This window comes from Ranitomeya imitator, chromosome 7, assembly GCF_032444005.1.
Source record: "Ranitomeya imitator isolate aRanImi1 chromosome 7, aRanImi1.pri, whole genome shotgun sequence".
NCBI classification, from domain to species: domain Eukaryota; kingdom Metazoa; phylum Chordata; class Amphibia; order Anura; family Dendrobatidae; genus Ranitomeya; species Ranitomeya imitator.
The window spans coordinates 49,820,097-49,840,659 of NC_091288.1; the positions used below are offsets into that span (position 1 = coordinate 49,820,097).

General features: G+C 44.2%; 1 protein-coding gene across 1 annotated transcript in view; it reads left to right on the plus strand.

The window, feature by feature from the left end:
* The window catches only part of RBM45 (RNA binding motif protein 45), a 52,814-nt gene extending 33,432 nt beyond the window's left edge, over positions 1-19,382 (plus strand). The window contains exons 8-10 of the mRNA XM_069733208.1: positions 7,107-7,273; positions 7,521-7,728; positions 19,151-19,382. Coding sequence (XP_069589309.1) covers positions 7,107-7,273; positions 7,521-7,713 — 360 coding nt within the window. The 3' untranslated portion in view covers positions 7,714-7,728; positions 19,151-19,382. The remainder of the gene's footprint in view (positions 1-7,106; positions 7,274-7,520; positions 7,729-19,150) is intronic.
* The last annotated feature ends 1,181 nt before the right edge of the window (positions 19,383-20,563 follow it).

Sequence of the window (20,563 nt, forward strand, 5' to 3'; positions counted from 1 at the left end):
GTATCGCCAGAGCCTCTATTGCGAGGGTGAAGAGGGCCGGGGAGATGGGGCACCCCTGGCGGGTCCCTCTGTATAATGAGAAGGATTTAGAAATGGAGCCATTTACAATTATACGGGCCCTGGGCTTCATATATAATAGACCCACCCACTTCAAGAATTTATCACCAAAACCATATTATTTCAAACATGCTGATAGAAAGGGCCACCCAAGAGAGTCAAAGGCTTTGGCCGCATCCAGCGATGCCAGTGCTCAGGAGTTGTCAGGTACCAATGAGCTATATCGGACCACTGACTGGACTCGTCTAATGTTGATAGAAGTATTTTTACCCGGCATAAAACCCGTTTGTTCCGGATGTATAAGGTCTAGTATAATCGAGTTCAGTGTAGTAGCTAGGATTTTGGTAAAGCTTTTATAGTCTACATTTACCAATGATATAGGCCGGTAAGATCCACATTCCAATGGGTCCTTCCCCTCCTTTTTAAGTATAATGATGTTCGCCTCATAAAATGTGTCAGGCATAGAACCCTCTTCCCACATCCCCCGAAACACTTTCAACAAGAGTGGTGCTATTGTATCACAATATTTCCCGTATAATTCAATGGGCAACCCGTCTGGACCAGGGGCCATATCCGTCAAAGTATGTTCAACCTCTATGGTAAACTCCGCATCCATAAAGAGTCGCTGAGCTGAGGTCAGTACGGGAAACATTACATCCAATAAATAATCCAGGTCTTCCAGAATATCAAAGTCACACTTGGATGTATATTGCGACTTGTAATAATCGTGAAAACAGCGAAGTATCTCCTCAGTGGAGGACACCAATGATCCGTCTGGTGTTCGAATCTGTAATATAGTATTGGATACGTTATGTTGGCGTACCAAGAAAGCCAAAAATTTGCTAGCTTGGTTTCCCTATTCAAAATAGGATTGAGGAGTAAAAAATAGTTTACGTTTAGATTGTCTGTATGCTGAACATATAACCTCTGGGAAGTTAGCCACTCACGTCTATCACCATTAGTTGGATCAGATAAATATGCAGACTCCGAATCTTTTAGTCGTTGTTCCACCTCGTCATCCTCCCTTGAGGTCACCCTTTTCATGTAAGATATTGTAGAAGATAAGACACCCCCTTAGATATGCCTTAAGGGCGTCCCAAAATAGGTTGGTGTTTTGGGGCCTCAGGTGGGACGAAATAAAGCAATTCAACTGGTCGACCGTTCTATCATTGGAGTCTATTAACTTAAGCCAAAATGGATTCAATTTCCAAACTATGCCACTATTTGATTGCCCATATTTAAGTTTAAGAATGACCGGACTGTGGTCAGATATTCCCCAATTACCGTGTTCAATACTATCTACCCATGCTGCCAACCCTTCAGATCTAAATACAGTATATAGTCTAGGCGAGAGAGAACGTCTGGTAGATGAGTGACGGGTATAGCCTTTTACCCCGGGGTGCCGCCTTCTCCACAGATCCAACCATTTGGTTAAGCTCTTTACACTCTGCTCTCCTCTCTAATCAGCACCTCTTGTCTTTACACCGTCATCTTTAAATGTCACTAAATGTTTGCAAAATGTCCAAGGACGGTGTGACCTTTTAAGGGGATTATTCTATTTGGTGAGGTCTGTGCGCTTTAAAGAAAACTAAGCCACGCTTCACCAGGCTGGACGTGACACCCTGCTTGTCACAGGTCTGTTACCGGCTCTCCGGTATCTGCGGCCTACACGTCAGGTATGCCATCCAATCGTTGCTAAACCCCTATATAATAAAGGCGGCCATGCCCGATTCTAACGCATCGGGTATTCTAGAATATGCATGTCCACGTAGTATATTGCCCAGCCGCGTAGTATATTGCCCAGCCGCGTAATATATTGCCCAGCCGCGTAGTATATTGCCCAGCCGCGTAGTATATTGCCCAGCCGCGTAATATATTGCCCAGCCGCGTAGTATATTGCCCAGCCGCGTAGTATATTGCCCAGCTATGTAGTATATTGCCCAGCGAGGTAGTATATTGCCCAGCCGCGTAGCATGTTGCCGAGCCGCGTAGCATGTTGCCGAGCCGCGTAGCATGTTGCCGAGCCGCGTAGCATGTTGCCGAGCCGCGTAGCATGTTGCCCAGCCCGCGTAGCATGTTGCCCAGCCCGCGTAGCATGTTGCCCAGCCCGCGTAGTATATAGCAATGTGGGCATCATATCCCTGTTAAAAAAAAAAAAAAAATTAAAATTAAAAATAGTTATATACTCACCTTCCAGAGCCCCCGGATCCAAGCGAAGCGGTTACCGATGCTGAGTCCTCGTGCGCTCCCGTCTGAAGAGTGCATTGCGGTCTCGCGAAATGATGCATAGGCAGCATCAATAGTAAAACGTTGGTCACACAGAGTAAATAGCAGAGTTAACCGAGTGCGTTACACCGCGGCATAGTGCGGTCGGTTAATGCTGCCATTAACCCTGTGTGAGCGCTGACTGGAGGGGAGTATGGAGCGGGCACTGACTGCGGGGAGGAAGGAGCTGCCATGTTGCCGCCGGACTGTGCCCGTCGCTGATTGGTCGTGGCTGTTTTGCAGCGATCAATCAGCGACTTGGATTTCCATGACAGACAGAGGCTGCGACCAATGAATATCCGTGACAGACAGAAAGATGGAAGTGACCCTTAGGGTATGTGCACACGTTGCGGATTCTCTGCGCATCCGCAGCGTTTTTTGAGGTGCAGAAACGCTGCAGATCCGCAATTGATTTACAGTACAATGTAAATCAATGAGAAAAAAAAAAATGCTGTGCACACTTTGCGGAAAATCCGCTGCGGAAACTCTGCGGTTTAACCCCTTAATGACCGCCAATACGTCTTTTAACTGACCTGAGACATAAGAGAATAGCCTCCCCATACAGATGACAATCCAGCATCTGTCGGTTGTACACTATAGCTGACAACTTGCTGTATCAGCCACGTTCAGTATTTGCACCTTCTAAATCTGTTTAACCCCTTAGATGCTGCTGTCAATAGTGACTACATCATTATAAATGGTTAACAGAGTGTGGGGGCTTCTTCGTTGTCACAATTGGTGCCCTCAGATCATGATTTTGTTGTCCTGATGTTTGCCATGGCAATTCATGACCAAATAGCGGCCTTAAGGTACTGTCACACTAGACGATATCGCTAGCGATCCGTGACGTTGCAGCGTCCTCGCTAGCGATATCGTCCAGTGTGACAGGCAGCAGCGATCAGGCCCCTGCTGTGCTGTCGCTGGTCGGGGAAGAAAGTCCAGAACTTTATTTCGTCGCTGGACTCCCCGCAGACATCGCTGAATCGGTGTGTGTGACACCGATTCAGCGATGTCTTCACTGGTAACCGGGGTAAACATCGGGTAACTAAGCGCAGGGCCGCGCTTAGTAACCCGATGTTTACCCTGGTTACCATCGTAAAAAAACAAACAGTACATACTTACATTCAGCTGTCTGTCCCTTGCCGTCTGTTTGCTGCACTGACTGCTGGCCGCAAAGTGAAAGTGAAAGCACAGCACAGCGATGAGTCACACAGCGGTGACTCACCGCTGTGGCTGTGCTCTGCTTTCACTTTACGGCCAGCAGTCAGTGCAGCAAACAGACGGCAAGGGACAGACAGCTGAATGTAAGTATGTACTGTTTGTTTTTTTTACGATGGTAACCAGGGTAAACATCGGGTTACTAAGCGCGGCCCTGCGCTTAGTTACCCGATGTTCACCCTGGTTACCGGGGACCTCGGGATCGTTGGTCGCTGGAGAGCTGTCTGTGTGACAGCTCTCCAGCGACCAAACAGCGACGCTGCAGCGATCCGGATCGTTGTTGGTATCGCTGCAGCGTCGCTTAGTGTGACGGTACCTTTAGAGTCTGATGGCTATAGTAATCTGTTTAGAAGTTAGCAACATTTAGGTGGTAAAAATACACATTTTCATTTCTGTCATACCACTTTGCATTAATTCCTGTAAAGCACCTGAAGGGTTAATAAACTACCTGACAGCAGTTTTCAATATGTTTAGGGGTGCGGTTTCTAAAATGGTATCACGTTTGGGGGTTTCCCAATATATGGGACCCCTAAAGTCACTTCAAACATGGATAAGTCCCTAAAAAAATAAATGTGGTAAATTTCTTTGAAAAAATGAAAAATTGCTGCTACATTTTTAAACCTCCTAAAATGCTAACAAAATAAAATAACATTTTATAAATGGTGCTGATGTAAAGCAGACATGTGGGAAATGTTATTTATTAATGGTTTGCTGTTGTATGACTATCTGGATTAAAGGGATAATCATTCAAATTTAGAAAATTGCTAATTTTTTAACATTTTTCTCAAATTTTTAATATTTTTTATAAATAAACACAAAAAATGTTGAACTAAATTTACCACTATCATAAAGTATAATGTGTCACGAAAAAACAATCTCAAAATCACTGGGATTTGTTGAAGCGTTGCAGAGTTATTACCACATAAAGTGACACTGGTCAGATTTCAAAAATTTGGCTCGGTCACTAAAGGGTTAAAAGAAGTAGCATGTCACTACTTTTTTGTGATTCTGCAGCGTTTTTGTACCCATTCCATTATAGAAAACTGCAGGGGTAAAAACCGCAAGAAAACCGCAGCAAAAACGCTGAGGAACCGCACAAAAAAAACGCTGTGGAACCGCAGGTGCGTTTTCTGCCAGGAGAGGCAGAATCCGCACCAAAAATTCCTAAGCAAAACAATCTTCGAAGCAGAAAACATGTCCCATAATATCAATTCCCCTCTAATATTATCATAGGGGCGCTACATTTAGCTCAGAACACTCTCAAGTAGCTAGACTACACAAATGAACCAATACGAGAGTATAATATTCTGAATACAATCCAATAAGTTTATTGTATAAATACAGATAGATCATAACAGACACAAATAAGATCAGTCACATATGGACAAGGTGAAAAGCCTGACTTCACAGGTGTAACGCCCAGGCCCAGCGTATGTAGGTGAAATGGGAAGGAATATTAGCAGATAAGGCTCAGAAAAACTAGATATTACTATCACACTTGATAACACTACTGCCAAGTAGATTATTTGAATGTAGTAACATGCAAATCTTTTAAAGTGTCCAGTGCAGAAAGTGCTAATAGTACAGAGGCATCCAGCCTATCATAGACTGAGTAATTGTAAGACCTAATAAAAAAGGTCAGACATTTTCTCTGTTCACCATCAGAGCTCGCACCAGCTCCACTGCTTCATCCACACCTGAGCCAATTCAGCTGCCTGAACTACAAGGCCAGGACTGGAGTGTATGGGAGCGACCATTCCCACCCAGGGCTCTTCTGGTCACTCCTCAGTCCTGGACCCAAAATCCAGTTCATCTATTTAAAAAAATAAATAAATAAATAATCTCGGTAACCTACTGTTACTAGAGCCTTCAATTCTGGGACTTCCATCATGTAATATAATATCATTACTGTTAGGAAATGTTTATTTTTTTTTTACCCTTCTGTTGCCCTAAATTTGTGTAATTTTGGATTTATCGGTGGAGACAGTATAATCCTAACTAGTGCAGATACAGTTCAAAAAACCTGATCTGCACATCCAAACATAGACACAGTGTGAACAGGTGCTGAACCCAGAGTCGCCAACTCGTATATATTTAAGTAAATAGGGCAGCACACTGCAGCGCCAAAACATGCAAACTTGAAAACACAAAATTTGAACTGCATTACTGCACTGAAAATATGAAAAATGAGAGCTTTTAGCGCATAAAAATGGCCAATTTTATGTGTACCTCGTAGCCCCTTTACGGCATCTCTCTTATACCAGGTCCTAAACTTGCCTTACCTCGCTGAGAATAAACGTCTCCATCTGAATGGGTACATGTGAAACCTCTCCTTGGACTCAAATTCTCTCTCACTGTGGAGGGGTATTGGACCTATTATAATTAAAACACCTGAAGCTAGGAGGCGGGGAGTGCACGATCAGAAGGCTAGAGAATACATTTCAAAAAACCTGATCTGCACATCCAAACATAGACACAGTGTGAACAGGTGCTGAACCCAGAGTCGCCAACTCGTATATATTTAAGTAAATAGGGCAGCACACTGCAGCGCCAAAACATGCAAACTTGAAAACACAAAATTTGAACTGCATTACTGCACTGAAAATATGAAAAATGAGAGCTTTTAGCGCATAAAAATGGCCAATTTTATGTGTACCTGGTAGCCCCTTTACGGCATCTCTCTTATACCAGGTCCTAAACTTGCCTTACCTCGCTGAGAATAAACGTCTCCATCTGAATGGGTACATGTGAAACCTCTCCTTGGACTCAAATTCTCTCTCACTGTGGAGGGGTATTGGACCTATTATAATTAAAACACCTGAAGCTAGGAGGCGGGGAGTGCACGATCAGAAGGCTAGAGAATACATTTCAAAAAACCTGATCTGCACATCCAAACATAGACACAGTGTGAACAGGTGCTGAACCCAGAGTCGCCAACTCGTATATATTTAAGTAAATAGGGCAGCACACTGCAGCGCCAAAACATGCAAACTTGAAAACACAAAATTTGAACTGCATTACTGCACTGAAAATATGAAAAATGAGAGCTTTTAGCACTGTGTCTATGTTTGGATGTGCAGATCAGGTTTTTTGAAATGTATTCTCTAGCCTTCTGATCGTGCACTCCCCGCCTCCTAGCTTCAGGTGTTTTAATTATAGTAGGTCCAATACCCCTCCACAGAAAGAGAGAATTTGAGTCCAAGGAGAGGTTTCACATGTACCCATTCAGATGGAGACGTTTATTCTCAGAGAGGTAGGTCAAGCGTAGGGCCTCGTATAAGAGAGATGCCTTATCGTGGCTACGAGGTACACATAAAATTGGCCATTTTTATGCGCTAAAAGCTCTCATTTTTCATATTTTCAGTGCAGTAATGCAGTTCAAATTTTGTGTTTTCAAGTTTGCATGTTTTGGCGCTGCAGTATAGTGCAGATACAGGGCCGGGCTTTCTCTACAGGGTTACATTGTTGGGAGCACATTTTCCGTTTTCTTTCCCCTCCTTGTCTGACATGGTTGCTTGTTTGCGGTCCTCAGTGGGATTTTCACGGTGAATGTTTTTCGTCTGCAGGCCTATGATCGACCATATGCTTCCCCTGCTGCCTCCCAGCTTCAGACAGACGCTACCCTTCCCGCATTCAAAAAGAAGGCGCACGTCGACGCACCGTGCAAGGAGAGACTGTTCATTGTGTTCAACCCTCACCCCCTGAGCCTGGAAGTGATGGACGACGTGTTCTGGTAGGGCTTGCTGATATCAGTAGTACCTCTTACTGACGCATTCCCTCGTTACACACCATGTCTGCTTGCTTGTTGGTGGCGCTTGTCTACCAGATTGTGATTTCTGAATTCCTGCAATTTAATGTCTGTGCTTTCAGGACACATTAGGTCAGATATGATGTACATGCGGACATTGGCCGTTCTCCTCTGGGACCGTGTGTGCTGCTACTACTGAAATATTTCACCTTTTCTTCTTTTTATTTTGTAGTCGTTTTGGGAATCTGATAGAAGTTTACATTGTTCCGGGGAAGAACGTTGGGTACGCTCGATACTCGGAGGTGTACAGCGCAAACGATGCCATAGCCGCTCTACACGGCAAAATGGTGAACGGCGTAAAGCTGAAGGTGATGCAAGCCGATTCTCCAAAAGATGAGTCCAACAAGAGACAAAGGACATACTGAATCTCTAAATTTCGGGTAAGTACCAGACGTTCTTTCTGCAGTCTTACTGTCGCCCCATAGTCACTGATTTCCAGGCAAGGTTCATTTTATAAAGTCTGTGGGTACATAAAAAATGTTTTATGGTCGGCGATGTGATTGTTGGATGACCACTAGGATACATATGTGGTGCGGTGAGGAAGAGAAGATGCAAAGACCCGTGGCTATAGAGATACTGATCACTGCCGTGTATCATACCACCATGCTGTCAGTAATGCCCGGTAGGATACATTTGTACGGGGAGACGCAAAACATTAATAGAAATTCTGATTTTTCTTATGAGTTGGATAAGGCATATAGTGGGTACGGAAAATATTCAGACCCCTTTAAATTTTTCACTCTTTTTCATTGCAGCCATTTACTACATCCAAAAAAAGTTCATTTTTTCCTATTAATGTACACTCTACACCCCATCTTGACTGGAAAAAAAAAAGTAGAAATTTTTGCAAATTTGTTAAAAACAAAAACTGAAATATCACATGGTCATAAGTATTCAGACCCTTTGCTCAGTATTGAGTAGAAGCACCTTTTGAGCTAGTACAGCCATGAGTCTTGGGAATGATGCAACAAGTTGTTCACACCTGGATTTGGGGATCCTCTGCCATTCTTCCTTGCAGATCCTCTCCAGTTCTGTCAGGTTGGATGGTGAACGTTGGTGGACAGCCATTTTCAGGTCTCTCCAGAGATGCTCAATTGGGTTTAGGTCAGGGCTCTGGCTGGGCCAGTCAAGAATGGTCACAGAGTTGTTTTGAAGCCACTCCTTTGTTATTTTAGCTTTGTGCTTAGGGTCATTGTCTTGTTAGAAGGTGAACCTTTGGCCAAGTCTGAGGTCCAGAGCACTCTGGAAGAGGTTCTCATCCAGGATATCTCTGTACTTGGCCACATTCATGTTTCCTTCAATGACAACCAGTCATCCTGTCCCTGCAGCTGAAAAACACCCACATAGCATGATGCTGCCACCACCATGTTTCACTGTTAGGATTGTATTGGGCAGGTGATGAGCAGTGCCTGGTTTTCTCCTCACATACCGCTTAGAATTATCACCAAAAACGTCTATCTTCATCTCATCAGACCAGAGAATCCTATTTCTCATAGTCTGGGAGTCCTTCATGTGTTTTTTAGTAAACTCTATGCGGGCTTTCATATGTCTTGCACTGAGGAGCGGCTTCCATTGGGCCACTCTGCCATTAAGGCCCGACTGGTGGAGGGCTGCAGTGATAGTTGACTTTGTGGAACTTTCTCCCATCTCCTTACTCTGGAGCTCAGCCACAGTGATCTTGGGGTTCTTCTTTACCTCTCACCAAGGCTCTTCTCCCACGATTGCTCAGTTTGGCTGGACGGCCAGGTCTAGGAAGACTTCTTGTGATCCCAAACTTCTTCCATTTAAGGATTATGGAGGCCATTGTGCTCTTAGGAACCTTGAGTACTGCAGAAATTCTGTTGTAACCTTGGCCATATCTGTGCCTTGCCACAATTCTGTCTCTGAGCTCCTTGGCCAGTTCCTTTGACCTCATGATTCTCATTTGATCTGACATGTACTGTGAGCTGTGATGTCTTATATAGACAGGTGTGCGCCTTTCCAAATCAAGTTCTATCAGTTTAATTAAACACAGCTGACTCCAATGAAGGAGTAGAACCATCTCAAGGAGGATCACAAGGAAATGGACAGCATGTGGCTTAGTGTCTGAGCAAAGGGTCTGAATGCTTATGACCATGTGATATTTCAGTTTTTATTTTTTATTAAATTTGCAAAAATTTGTTTTTTTTTTTTTGTCAACATGGGGTGCAGAGTGCACATTAATGAGAAAAAATGATTTTTTTTTTTGAATTTACCAAATGGCTGCAATGAAACAGAGTGAAAAAATTCTGAATACTTTCCGTACCCCACTGTAATTGTCCTGATTGGTTGACGTCCATCCTCCAAGTCGCCCCAATGATGCTGCTCCCCCCTTAGGTCTCAGGCCAGTTTTAGATGAGTATCAAAAACTGTTGGTTTTTTTTTTTTCATCCAGAAAAAAAACTTGACTTTTTTTCACCCTTGGCATCCATTTTATACGTCTACAATTTCCCAAAAAATTTTGAAAGCCTAAATACAGGTTTATGTGGTTATAATGGCAATGTATCCATAAAAAATCTTCTGCCATACTGATGGAGTACGTATCACAAGTTTTATTTTACTTTTTTTTTAACTCTCCAATAGTTTAGTGAACAAGTCTTTTTTTTTTTTTTTTCTCCTGCACTACGTTGCATTAAAAAAAATGCATATAAATTACACCAATCACTTGCTTTGTTTTTGCCATGAGTTTTGCACGTGGACAAACAAGTCGCTCTTGTGATTGAAATCTTAATGTAAATAGTAGATTAAAAAAAAAAAAGGTCAGAGAAAGCACATCTACTATTTGCCGCCTCTTGTCTTAAGGGATCTGTTACCAGATTCTTGCTACTTTATCTGAGAGCAGCATATTGTGATTCCAGGGATGTCACTTACTGGGCTGTTTGCCTTATTTTTTTTATAAAAACACTATTTTATCAGCAGGAGATTATCACTACAGGACTAGTAAACCTGCTGCCATGTAGTCCTACATGTTCATTAGCTCTATATAACCACGCCCCCACCACTGATTGGCAGCTTTTTGCCTATGCACAGTGTACACAGAGGCAGTCAATCCGTGGTGTGGGCGGGGTTATACAGAGCTCGGCATTCAGAGAACTGCTAGATCTACAGCAGATAAAATGGGGATTTTATCAAATGTGCGGCAAGCAGCCCAGTAATGATACATCACTGGAATCAGGGTCCCTGCCTCTACATAATGCCAATCTCAAATGGGGTAGCAAAACTTGCTGACAAATTACCTTTGATATGGGGTCCCCGACTAATATAAAATCAGTAGGAAGAGGGAAGTAATGGCCTTACCATTTCTCTTGTGGGAATGACACTTGTCCGCAGCAGTGCTGTATACACTTTACTGTAATCTAGGAGCACTGTAGAAATATCTACTGTATGGAAATGACCATAGTCGCCTCCTGAGAGCAGCGGTTTATATAAAAGGAAGGCAAATATCACTGCAGAAACCTATAGAACTAGCATTAAATGCTGAATAAAATGTGCAAAGCACGGAATGAGCCTGTGGATGGAGTAATGCAGTTAGGGGAGGGAAATCCTCTTTACTTCAGCCTTATTTGAAGGTATCTTGTTATTAGAGTCTGGAGCTCCTGCGTCGCCCTGGCATTCACTCCGCATTTAGTTCTCCTGCTTCCATCTTGGCGGAATTATTTTACATTGCTGTCATTTTCTCCTGGGCACTTAGCAATTACCAGCCAGCAGTTTGTCAGGAAGCGTTTGATTACATGATGAAAGTGTTCGGCCACGTCCTGATTATCCCCGTTGTATCCTAATTAGTAGAATAATCATGTGGGAGGCCCCCGCCTGCATTCATCAGCGTCGGATGTTACAGGTTGTTACTTTCTGGAATACCCCATGCAGAATGTTGGCTTCTTCTGTAGCAACATGATCTATAGCAATATGATCTGTAGTTATATGTTCTGTAGCGGCACGATCTGTAGCTATATGATCTGTAGCGGTATAATCTGTAGGTGCACGATCTGTAGTTATGATCTGTAGTTATATGATCTGTAGCGGCACGATCTATAGCGATATAATCTGTAGTTATATGAGCTGTAGCGGCACGATCTGTAGTTATATGATCTGTAGCGGCATGATCTATAGCAATATGATCTGTAGCGATTATAATCTGTAGGTGCACGATCTGTAGTTATGATCTGTAGTTATATGATCTGTAGCGGCACGATCTATAGCGATATAATCTGTAGTTATATGAGCTGTAGCGGCACGATCTGTAGTTATATGATCTGTAGCGGCATGATCTATAGCAATATGATCTGTAGCGATTATAATCTGTAGGTGCACGATCTGTAGTTATGATCTGTAGTTATATGATCTGTAGCGGCACGATCTATAGCGATATAATCTGTAGTTATATGAGCTGTAGCAGCACGATCTGTAGTTATATGATCTGTAGCGGCATGATCTATAGCAATATGATCTGTAGTTATATGATCTGTAGCGGTATAATCTGTAGGTGCACGATCTGTAGTTATGATCTGTAGTTATATGATCTGTAGCGGCACGATCTATAGCGATATAATCTGTAGTTATATGAGCTGTAGCGGCACGATCTGTAGTTATATGATCTGTAGCGGCATGATCTATAGCAATATGATCTGTAGCGATTATAATCTGTAGGTGCACGATCTGTAGCGGCACGATCTGTAGCTATATGATCTGTAGCGGTATAATCTGTAGGTGCACGATCTGTAGTTATGATCTGTAGTTATATGATCTGTAGCGGCACGATCTATAGTGATATAATCTGTAGCTATATGATCTGTAGCGGCACGATCTGTAGTTATATGAGCTGTAGCGGCACGATCTATAGCGATATGATCTGTAGTTATATGATCTGTAGCGGCACGATCTGTAGTTATGATCTGTGGCATCGCGATCTATAGCGATATGATCTGTAGTTATATGATCTGTAGCGTAACGATCTGTAGTTATATGATCTATAGCAATATGATCTGTAGTTATATGATCTGTAGCGGCACGATCAATAGGAATATGATCTGTAGCGATTATAATCTGTAGGTGCACGATCTGTAGTTATGATCTGTGGCATCGCTATCTATAACTATATGATCTGTAGTGGCACGATCTATAGCGATATGATCTGTAGTTATATGATCTGTAGCTGACGCCCGCCCTGGGTGGGTATTACAGGCAGCGGGGCGGCTCCCTAGGGACTTTTTTTTTCTGTGATCGTCGGCGAGCCACATGTGGCTCGCGAGCTATGGGTTGGGGACCCCTGATCTACAGCAATATGATCTGTAGCGATATGATCTGTAGCGGCACAATCTGTAGTTATATGATCTGTAGCGGCACGATCTGTAGTTATATGATCTGTAGCGGCACGATCTATAGCGATATGATCTGTAGCGGCACGATCTGTAGCGATATGATCTGTAGCGGCACGATCTGTAGTTATATGATCTGTAGTGGCACGATCTATAGCGATATGATCTGTAGCGGCACGATCTATAGTTAGTGCCTTGTGAAAGTACTTGGCCCCCTGGAACTTTTCATGCTTCAAACATAACGATACCAAATGTAAATTTTTGGTGAAGAATCAAAAACAAGTGGAACACAATTGTGAAGTTGAACGAAATTTATTAGATATTTTACTTTTTTTTTTTTTGGGGGGGGGGGGGGGGGAATTCAAAAACTGAAATGTGCGGCATGCAATATTATTCGGCCCCTTTACTTTCAGTGCAGCAAACTCACACCAGAAGTTCATTGTGGATCTCTGAATGATCCAATGTTGTCCTAAATGCTAATATTATATGCTTATAATCCACCTGTGTGTAATCAAGTCTCCGTATAAATGCACCTGCTCTGTGAAGGTCTCAGGGTTCTGTTTGAAGTACAGAGAGCATCATGAAGACCAAGGAACACAACAGGCAGGTCCGTGATACTGTTGTGGAGAAGATTAAAGCTGGATTTGAATACAAAATGATTTCCAAAACTTTAAACATCCCAAGGAGCACTGTGCAAGCGATCATATTGAAATGGAAGGAGTATCATACCACTGCAAATCTACCAAGACCCGGCCGTCCCTCTAAATGTTCATCTTAAACAAGGAGAAGACTGATCAGAGATGCAGCCAAGAGGCCTATGATCACTTTGGATGAACTGCCGAGATCTACAGCTGAGGTGGGACAGTCTATCCATAGGACAACAATCAGTCAGTCGTATCAAAGATATCCATAAAAAGTATCCTTTAAAGTTTGCAACAAGCCACCTGGGAGACACACCAAACATGTGGAAGAAGGTGCTCTGGTCAGATGAAACCAAAATCAAACTTTTTTGGCAACAATGCCAAACAATATGTTTGGCGTAAAAGCAACACAGCTCATCACCCTGAACACACCATCCCCACTGTCAAATATGGTGGTGGCAGCATCATGGTCTGGGCCTGCTTTTCTTCGGCAGAGACAGGGAAGATGGATGGAGCCAAATACAGGACCATTCTTGAAGAAAACCTGTTGGTCTGCAAAAGACCTGAGACTGGGACGGAGATTTGTCTTCCAACAAGACAATGGTCCCAGACATTAAGCAAAATCTACAATGAAATGGTTCACAAATAAACGTATCCAAGTGTTAGAATGGCCAAGTCAAAGTCCAGACCTCAATCCAATCGAGAATCTGTGGAAAGAGCTGAAAACTGCTGTTCACAAACGATCTCCATCCAACCTCACTGAGTTCGAGCTGTTTGCCAAGGAAGAATGGGCAAGAATTTATATCTCTCAATGTACAAAACTGATAGAGGCATACCCCAAGCGACTGCAGCTGTAATCGCAGCAAAAGGTGGCGTAACAAAGTATTAAGGTAAAGAGGCCGAATAATATTGCACGCCCCACTTTTCAGTTTTTGAATTTCCACAAAAATGTAAAATAGCCAATAAATTTCGTTCAACTTCACAATTGTTCCACTTGTTGCTGATTCTTCACCAAAAATGTACATTTGGTATCTTTGTTTGAAGCACGATACTGTATGTGGGAAAAGGTTGAAAATTTCCAGGGAGCCGAATACTTTCGCAAGGCACTGTATATGATCTGTAGCTGACTGGCAGCTTACTTACACAGGAAACTGCCAATCATTGGTGGGGGTGGAGTTACAGATTAGCCTGACTGCTCTGCACATGAGCTGTAGTCCTGCAGTCTTGTGTTTCGTGAGGCCGCGGACATTGTCATTTTGGAGCCTGTATAGATCAGCCATGATGGCTCCAAAGTTAGTAGTAGTGTTCATTATCCGTACTGGTCATGGTACCAGTGATGAATGGATTTACTACTTATTGTATTTGACTGGCTGGATTTTTTTTTTTTGCTACGCATTTGTTCGCGAGAGGCAAGATCTCTCCGTACCCCCTCTTATTAGCTGTAACGCTGCATTCTTGCTCCTTTTCTTAATCTTGTGCACATCCCCGTAGAGTAGGATACGTGATGAGTGTGCATCAGTAGCGCGACCTTCTGGCAGCTCCTCCAGATACACGGGGAGCAGCGGGAGGATGGCTTACTGGCCGGCACTAGCATAGCCGCGGCTTCTCGGATGGTGCTCGCCCGGGTGCAGCTCGTTCAGTCCGCCAGGCTTCAGTGATTCACACTGTGGGGGCGAGCCATCAACAAGCAGGAAGCGATTCCATCGTTCTCTGTACAAATGACGTGATCCGATTAATAACACAACACCGTATGCCATTTACTCAGAGACTGACCTTCCTTTGTCTTGTAGGGAAACAATCGCAGAGTTTCCCCGATCTAAACTGCGGCCACCACCTTCTGCATCACATAATTAGGATCCTAACGATCCATAATTTGATGAATCGTCTTTATTTTACAAGTTTGCTTTCTTTGCCCATCAGGGCCCCAGGAAAACATTTAAGGGGGGGGGTAGCCCAGGCCTTGTACATTGGTGACCTATCATTTCAATAGGATCTGAGCTGCAGTGCCTGAGATTGGCCACGGCACTGTAGGTGGGGCGCTGCGCTGAGATTGGCCACGGCACTGTAGGTGGGGCACTGCGCTGAGATTGGCCTCGGCACTGTAGGTGGGGCGCTGCGCTGAGATTGGCCTCGGCACTGTAGGTGGGGCGCTGCGCTGAGATTGGCCACGGCACTGTAGGTGGGGCGCTGCGCTGAGATTGGCCACGGCACTGTAGGTGGGGTGCAGCGCTGAGATTGGCCACGGCACTGTAGGTGGGGCGCTGCGCTGAGATTGGCCTCGGCACTGTAGGTGGGGCGCTGCGCTGAGATTGGCCTCGGCACTGTAGGTGGGGCGCTGCGCTGAGATTGGCCACGGCACTGTAGGTGGGGCGCTGTGCTGAGATTGGCCACGGCACTGTAGGTGGGGCGCTGCGCTGAGATTTGCCTCGGCACTGTAGGTGGGGCGCTGCGCTGAGATTGGCCACGGCACTGTAGGTGGGGCGCTGTGCTGAGATTGGCCTCGGCACTGTAGGTGGGGCGCTGCGCTGAGATTGGCCTCGGCACTGTAGGTGGGGCGCTGCGCTGAGATTGGCCTCGGCACTGTAGGTGGGGCGCTGCGCTGAGATTGGCCACGGCACTGTAGGTGGGGCGCTGTGCTGAGATTGGCCACGGCACTGTAGGTGGGGCGCTGCGCTGAGATTTGCCTCGGCACTGTAGGTGGGGCGCTGCGCTGAGATTGGCCACGGCACTGTAGGTGGGGCGCTGTGCTGAGATTGGCCTCGGCACTGTAGGTGGGGCGCTGCGCTGAGATTGGCCACGACACTGTAGGTGGGGCGCTGCGCTGAGATTGGCCACGGCACTGTAGGTGGGGCGCTGCGCTGAGATTGGCCACGGCACTGTAGGTGGGGCGCTGCGCTGAGATTGGCCACGGCACTGTAGGTGGGGCGCTGCGCTGAGATTGGCCACGGCACTGTAGGTGGGGCGCTGCGCTGAGATTGGCCACGGCACTGTAGGTGGGGCGCTGCGCTGAGATTGGCCTCGGCACTGTAGGTGGGGCGCTGCGCTGAGATTGGCCACGGCACTGTAGGTGGGGCGCTGCGCTGAGATTGGCCTCGGCACTGTAGGTGGGGCGCTGCGCTGAGATTGGCCACGGCACTGTAGGTGGGGCGCTGCGCTGAGATTGGCCACGGCACTGTAGGCGGGGCGCTGCGCTGAGATTGGCATTGCACATTTCTTTGACATTCAGGGTCTCTGGAAAGCTGAGTGTCATCCACTCTGGGCCATAGGGTGGGGCTGATCACTGGGCACCTGTTACCTCGTTGGGGAAAGCTGAATGTAGTAGGAACCAATCTAAAAACGATGGGGTTATTTTAGTGTTGAAGTGGACCTGTCGACACCCCTGACCGCCTGTGTTATTCCATGCTTGTGTCCCCCATCAGATAACACTTCTGGGTCCTCTCACCTCCGAGCTCTGCATTGTCTTCTGGTATTTTTTGCGGCTCCACTCATAAAGGGGCGTGTCTGACACAAACAGCATTTATTGGACAGTGTCACGACACGCCCTCAGTGGTCACACCTAGTTGTCAGTTTCTCCACACATTTCTTGGAGGAATAACAGAGGACCAGCACAATCTATAGATGTAAGAAAGAATGTTACTTGACATGGTTTATAAATATTTATTAAGTAGAGAGGACATGGGTTTTACCCTAAAAAAAAAAGGGGGGGGGGGTATTCGCATCTCCAAGATCCTATCCCAATATGTAGTAGTAACAAATACCTCCAATTAGAAAAATAGTTCTTCTGATTCGCTGTATCTCTTACCCCATGTGCATGGCATTACAGGTGCTTAGGTATCCATTGTTACAAGCACTCATAGTGACAGTTAGTGGTCACAACCATGGATACCTAATGCCCTGCACATGGGGTAAGAGAGACAGTGAATCGGAAGAACTATACTAGATCTCTTACCCCATGTGCAGGGCATTAGGTATCCATGGTTGTGACCACTAATGGTCACTGAGTGCTTGTAACAATGAATACCTAAGCCACTGCAATGCCCTGCACATGGGATAAGTGACATATCTAATCAGAAGAACTACACTACATTACTAAATGGAGGTATTTGCTAATCTTATTACGCCTACCACATATTCTGATGGGATCTTTATGATGGGAGTGCCCCTTTTAAAGAAGACCTACCGATGACACCCGGATACATTCATTGCCGGTTGCATAAAATGTATACGACAACTTTTATTCTCTGTATAAACCCGTTTCCATAGAAAACCACGTTAGCTGTGCTGCGATTAGCCTGTTTCCCACCCACTCCTGGCCGTGGGGTTCTGACATTGCGCAGCCATTAGGCAATGTGCGCCCTGTGCTTGGTGCAGGGTCGCCTACAGATGGCAGAAGTCAGTGTCTCTGGTGCCGATGTTGCACCACTGGCTGCTTCCTTCCATTAAGTCATTGGCCGGATGAGGATCAGAACGTCCTGTTAATGCATCAATGTGGCCGTTCTGTAAGAACTGATAAGATGTCGGCGATTTCTTACTGCATATGTAATGGGTTTACAGAACTATGAGTCACACTTATTAACCGTGTCCAGCCTTTTCATGTACTTGGCAAGCCCTGCAAGAAAAATATTAAATGCACACTTCTCTAATTTGACTGCTAGTTTCATAGACAATAGATCCCCCTGATTCTGAAAATCTGGACTATGCAAGATTTATAAAAAATAAATGTGGCAGCATACATTGCTTTAAAATTTATGCAGTTTTCACACTGGACACTAGGGGTATTTTAGACTTTTATATTTATATTTTTTCTGGAAATTGCACATGAACATTAACAGCAATTTATTGACTCAGACCCTGTCTTTTGTATTGAAGCATCTAATGAGCGTGTGCAAAGGTTATTGGTGAAGGGAAGGGGGGGGCTGTGACATCACTTATTGTGATCCTGTGTTATCAGCTGTGTATGGAGGCATTGCCTGTCATTGTAATCCTGTCTGTGAGGGTAATGAGTGCTGAAAAGTATAAGTCTAAGATAATCCCATTGCCAGTGTGAAAATTGCAAGTTTTCTCTTTTTATTTCTTTTAATACTGATTGATATTTTTATTTTTAAGATGAAACACTTTTCTGACAATATACTCCCCTTAAAGTAAACTAAGCTCTCCCTACAAAATGCGGTGATGTTCCTCTTTTGTTCTTTTTTGGTGACAAGGGTGTTGGCTTCACCAAGTTATCAATGTAGTCCTACAATTCCAGGCAGAAAAGGGGCGCAGCACAGTCCTCTTTTTTAAAAGTGGTTGTCCGGCTTTAGAGTGACTGAAGATTTGTGAATCCTCGCAGCTCGGGCACTGCGAGGATTCTCCAGGAGCAGGCGGTCCTGTAACTGCAAGTATGATATTTGCGTGATTCCGGTCACATTCCAACTAGACGTCTGGCCTTGTTCAATACACTGGCATTGAGCGAGGCAGTGCAGGTCTAGTCTGCATGTGACTGCATGTATGCAAATCACAGACTTGTGGTCACACTCTTGATGCCGGCAGAATCGGAGAATCTTGACAGTAGGCACACTGCGTACTGCGAGGATTCACAAGTCTGCAGTCACATAGGCTTTTAAGTCTGCAGTCATTCTAAGATCGGACAACGCCTTTAATGGGCAGATTTTACATTATTTGGCTAAATAAGTTCTAAAGTAGTAAGAATGAATATCGCAGACCGTTATTCGCCTCCTCTATCTCGTCGCCCGGCAGATGGAGAGGTTATGCCGTCGTTGGTTGATGATTGTGAATGACTTTTATGCAGATAACTGTTTTATAATTGTATTGTGCTCTTTCTACAGAACAGAGACTAAACTATGACATGACCCTCACCTTGACTGACTGAAACCTGACAGGAGACAGCTAATAAGTACTGGTTTAGGAAACACTTGTGCGTTTTGTTCACGGACCGAAAAGGTTTTAAGATCATTTTTTTAAATCCTTTTTATCTCGCATTCCAGTGCATATTCAACTGGGTTTTTTCTTGTGTTCATGCTGTTGGTATATGCAATGAATAAAAAAAAGTTTTAACAATTTGCGGCTTGTGCTGTGTTTTTATTAATCACGACTTACGCATGTGTGTAACGCAGCGCATGAAGAAAATCTGTTTTTCATCCACAGAAAAAGGATCCATCTGCGTGTGAGTTTTGTACATCCGTGTTTTCCAGATGAAAAATTTAATAAAGAAAAGATCAAGTACAGTTTCCTTGCACAAAATCCGTATTTGGTCAGTATTTTGCATCAGTATTTGTAAGCCGAAACCAGGAGCGGGTTAAAATTGCAGAAGTGGTGACATGTTTCTATTAGACTTTTCCTCTGAGGGTATGTGCACACGTTCAGGTGTTTTTCACGTTTTTTTCACTATAAAAACGCATACATATGCATCCTATCATTTAGAATGCATTCTGCAACTTTTTGTGCACATGATGCGTTTTTTTTCCGCGAAAAAATACATCGCGGTAAAAAAAAAGCAGCATGTTCATTAATTTTGAGGATTTTTCGCGTTTTTCCCGCTATTTAATGCATTGGGGAAAACCGTAAAAAAACGCACAAACACGCAAAAAAAAAAAGCATGTGGATTTCTGGCAGAAATGTCCGTTTTTTTGTCAGGAAATTTCTGCAAGAAATCCTGACGTGTGCACATACCCTTATTGTTCCTCTTCTTATTTTGGTTTACAAATACTGATGTAAAATACTGAACGTGGCCTAATACTTTTAATTTTAATGGATACATGAAAAAGGTGTGAAGTATGGTTGGTAACTTATATATAATCTGTGTATTTGTGGTTTATTTTTACTTTTCTTTTTTTTAAGGGGGGGGGGTCCACGCAGACAGTGTGTCAGTTTGACCCACATGTAGACATATCCGCACAGATTACATAAAGTGTGACACATACCCGAACACAATGCAGAATAGGCGTAGACATAACAGATGTGCAGAGGTGGATAGATAAAGATATCCGTGAGATATATAATTTATGCTGTGTGTGGTGGGTACTTTGCTGTACATGTATTAACCTACTCCTTCTATAATATTTCAAAACACACTTTTTCGGTGATTCTTTTGTATCTCCGTTCATACTGCACCCACACACTTCAGCAAGAAAATAGCCAAACAAACCACACATCCACGATGTGATCACAAAATACACTTTAAACAATAATTTTCATAAACCTGCAGTAAGAAAAAATGACCTGCAGATGGCACCACACTA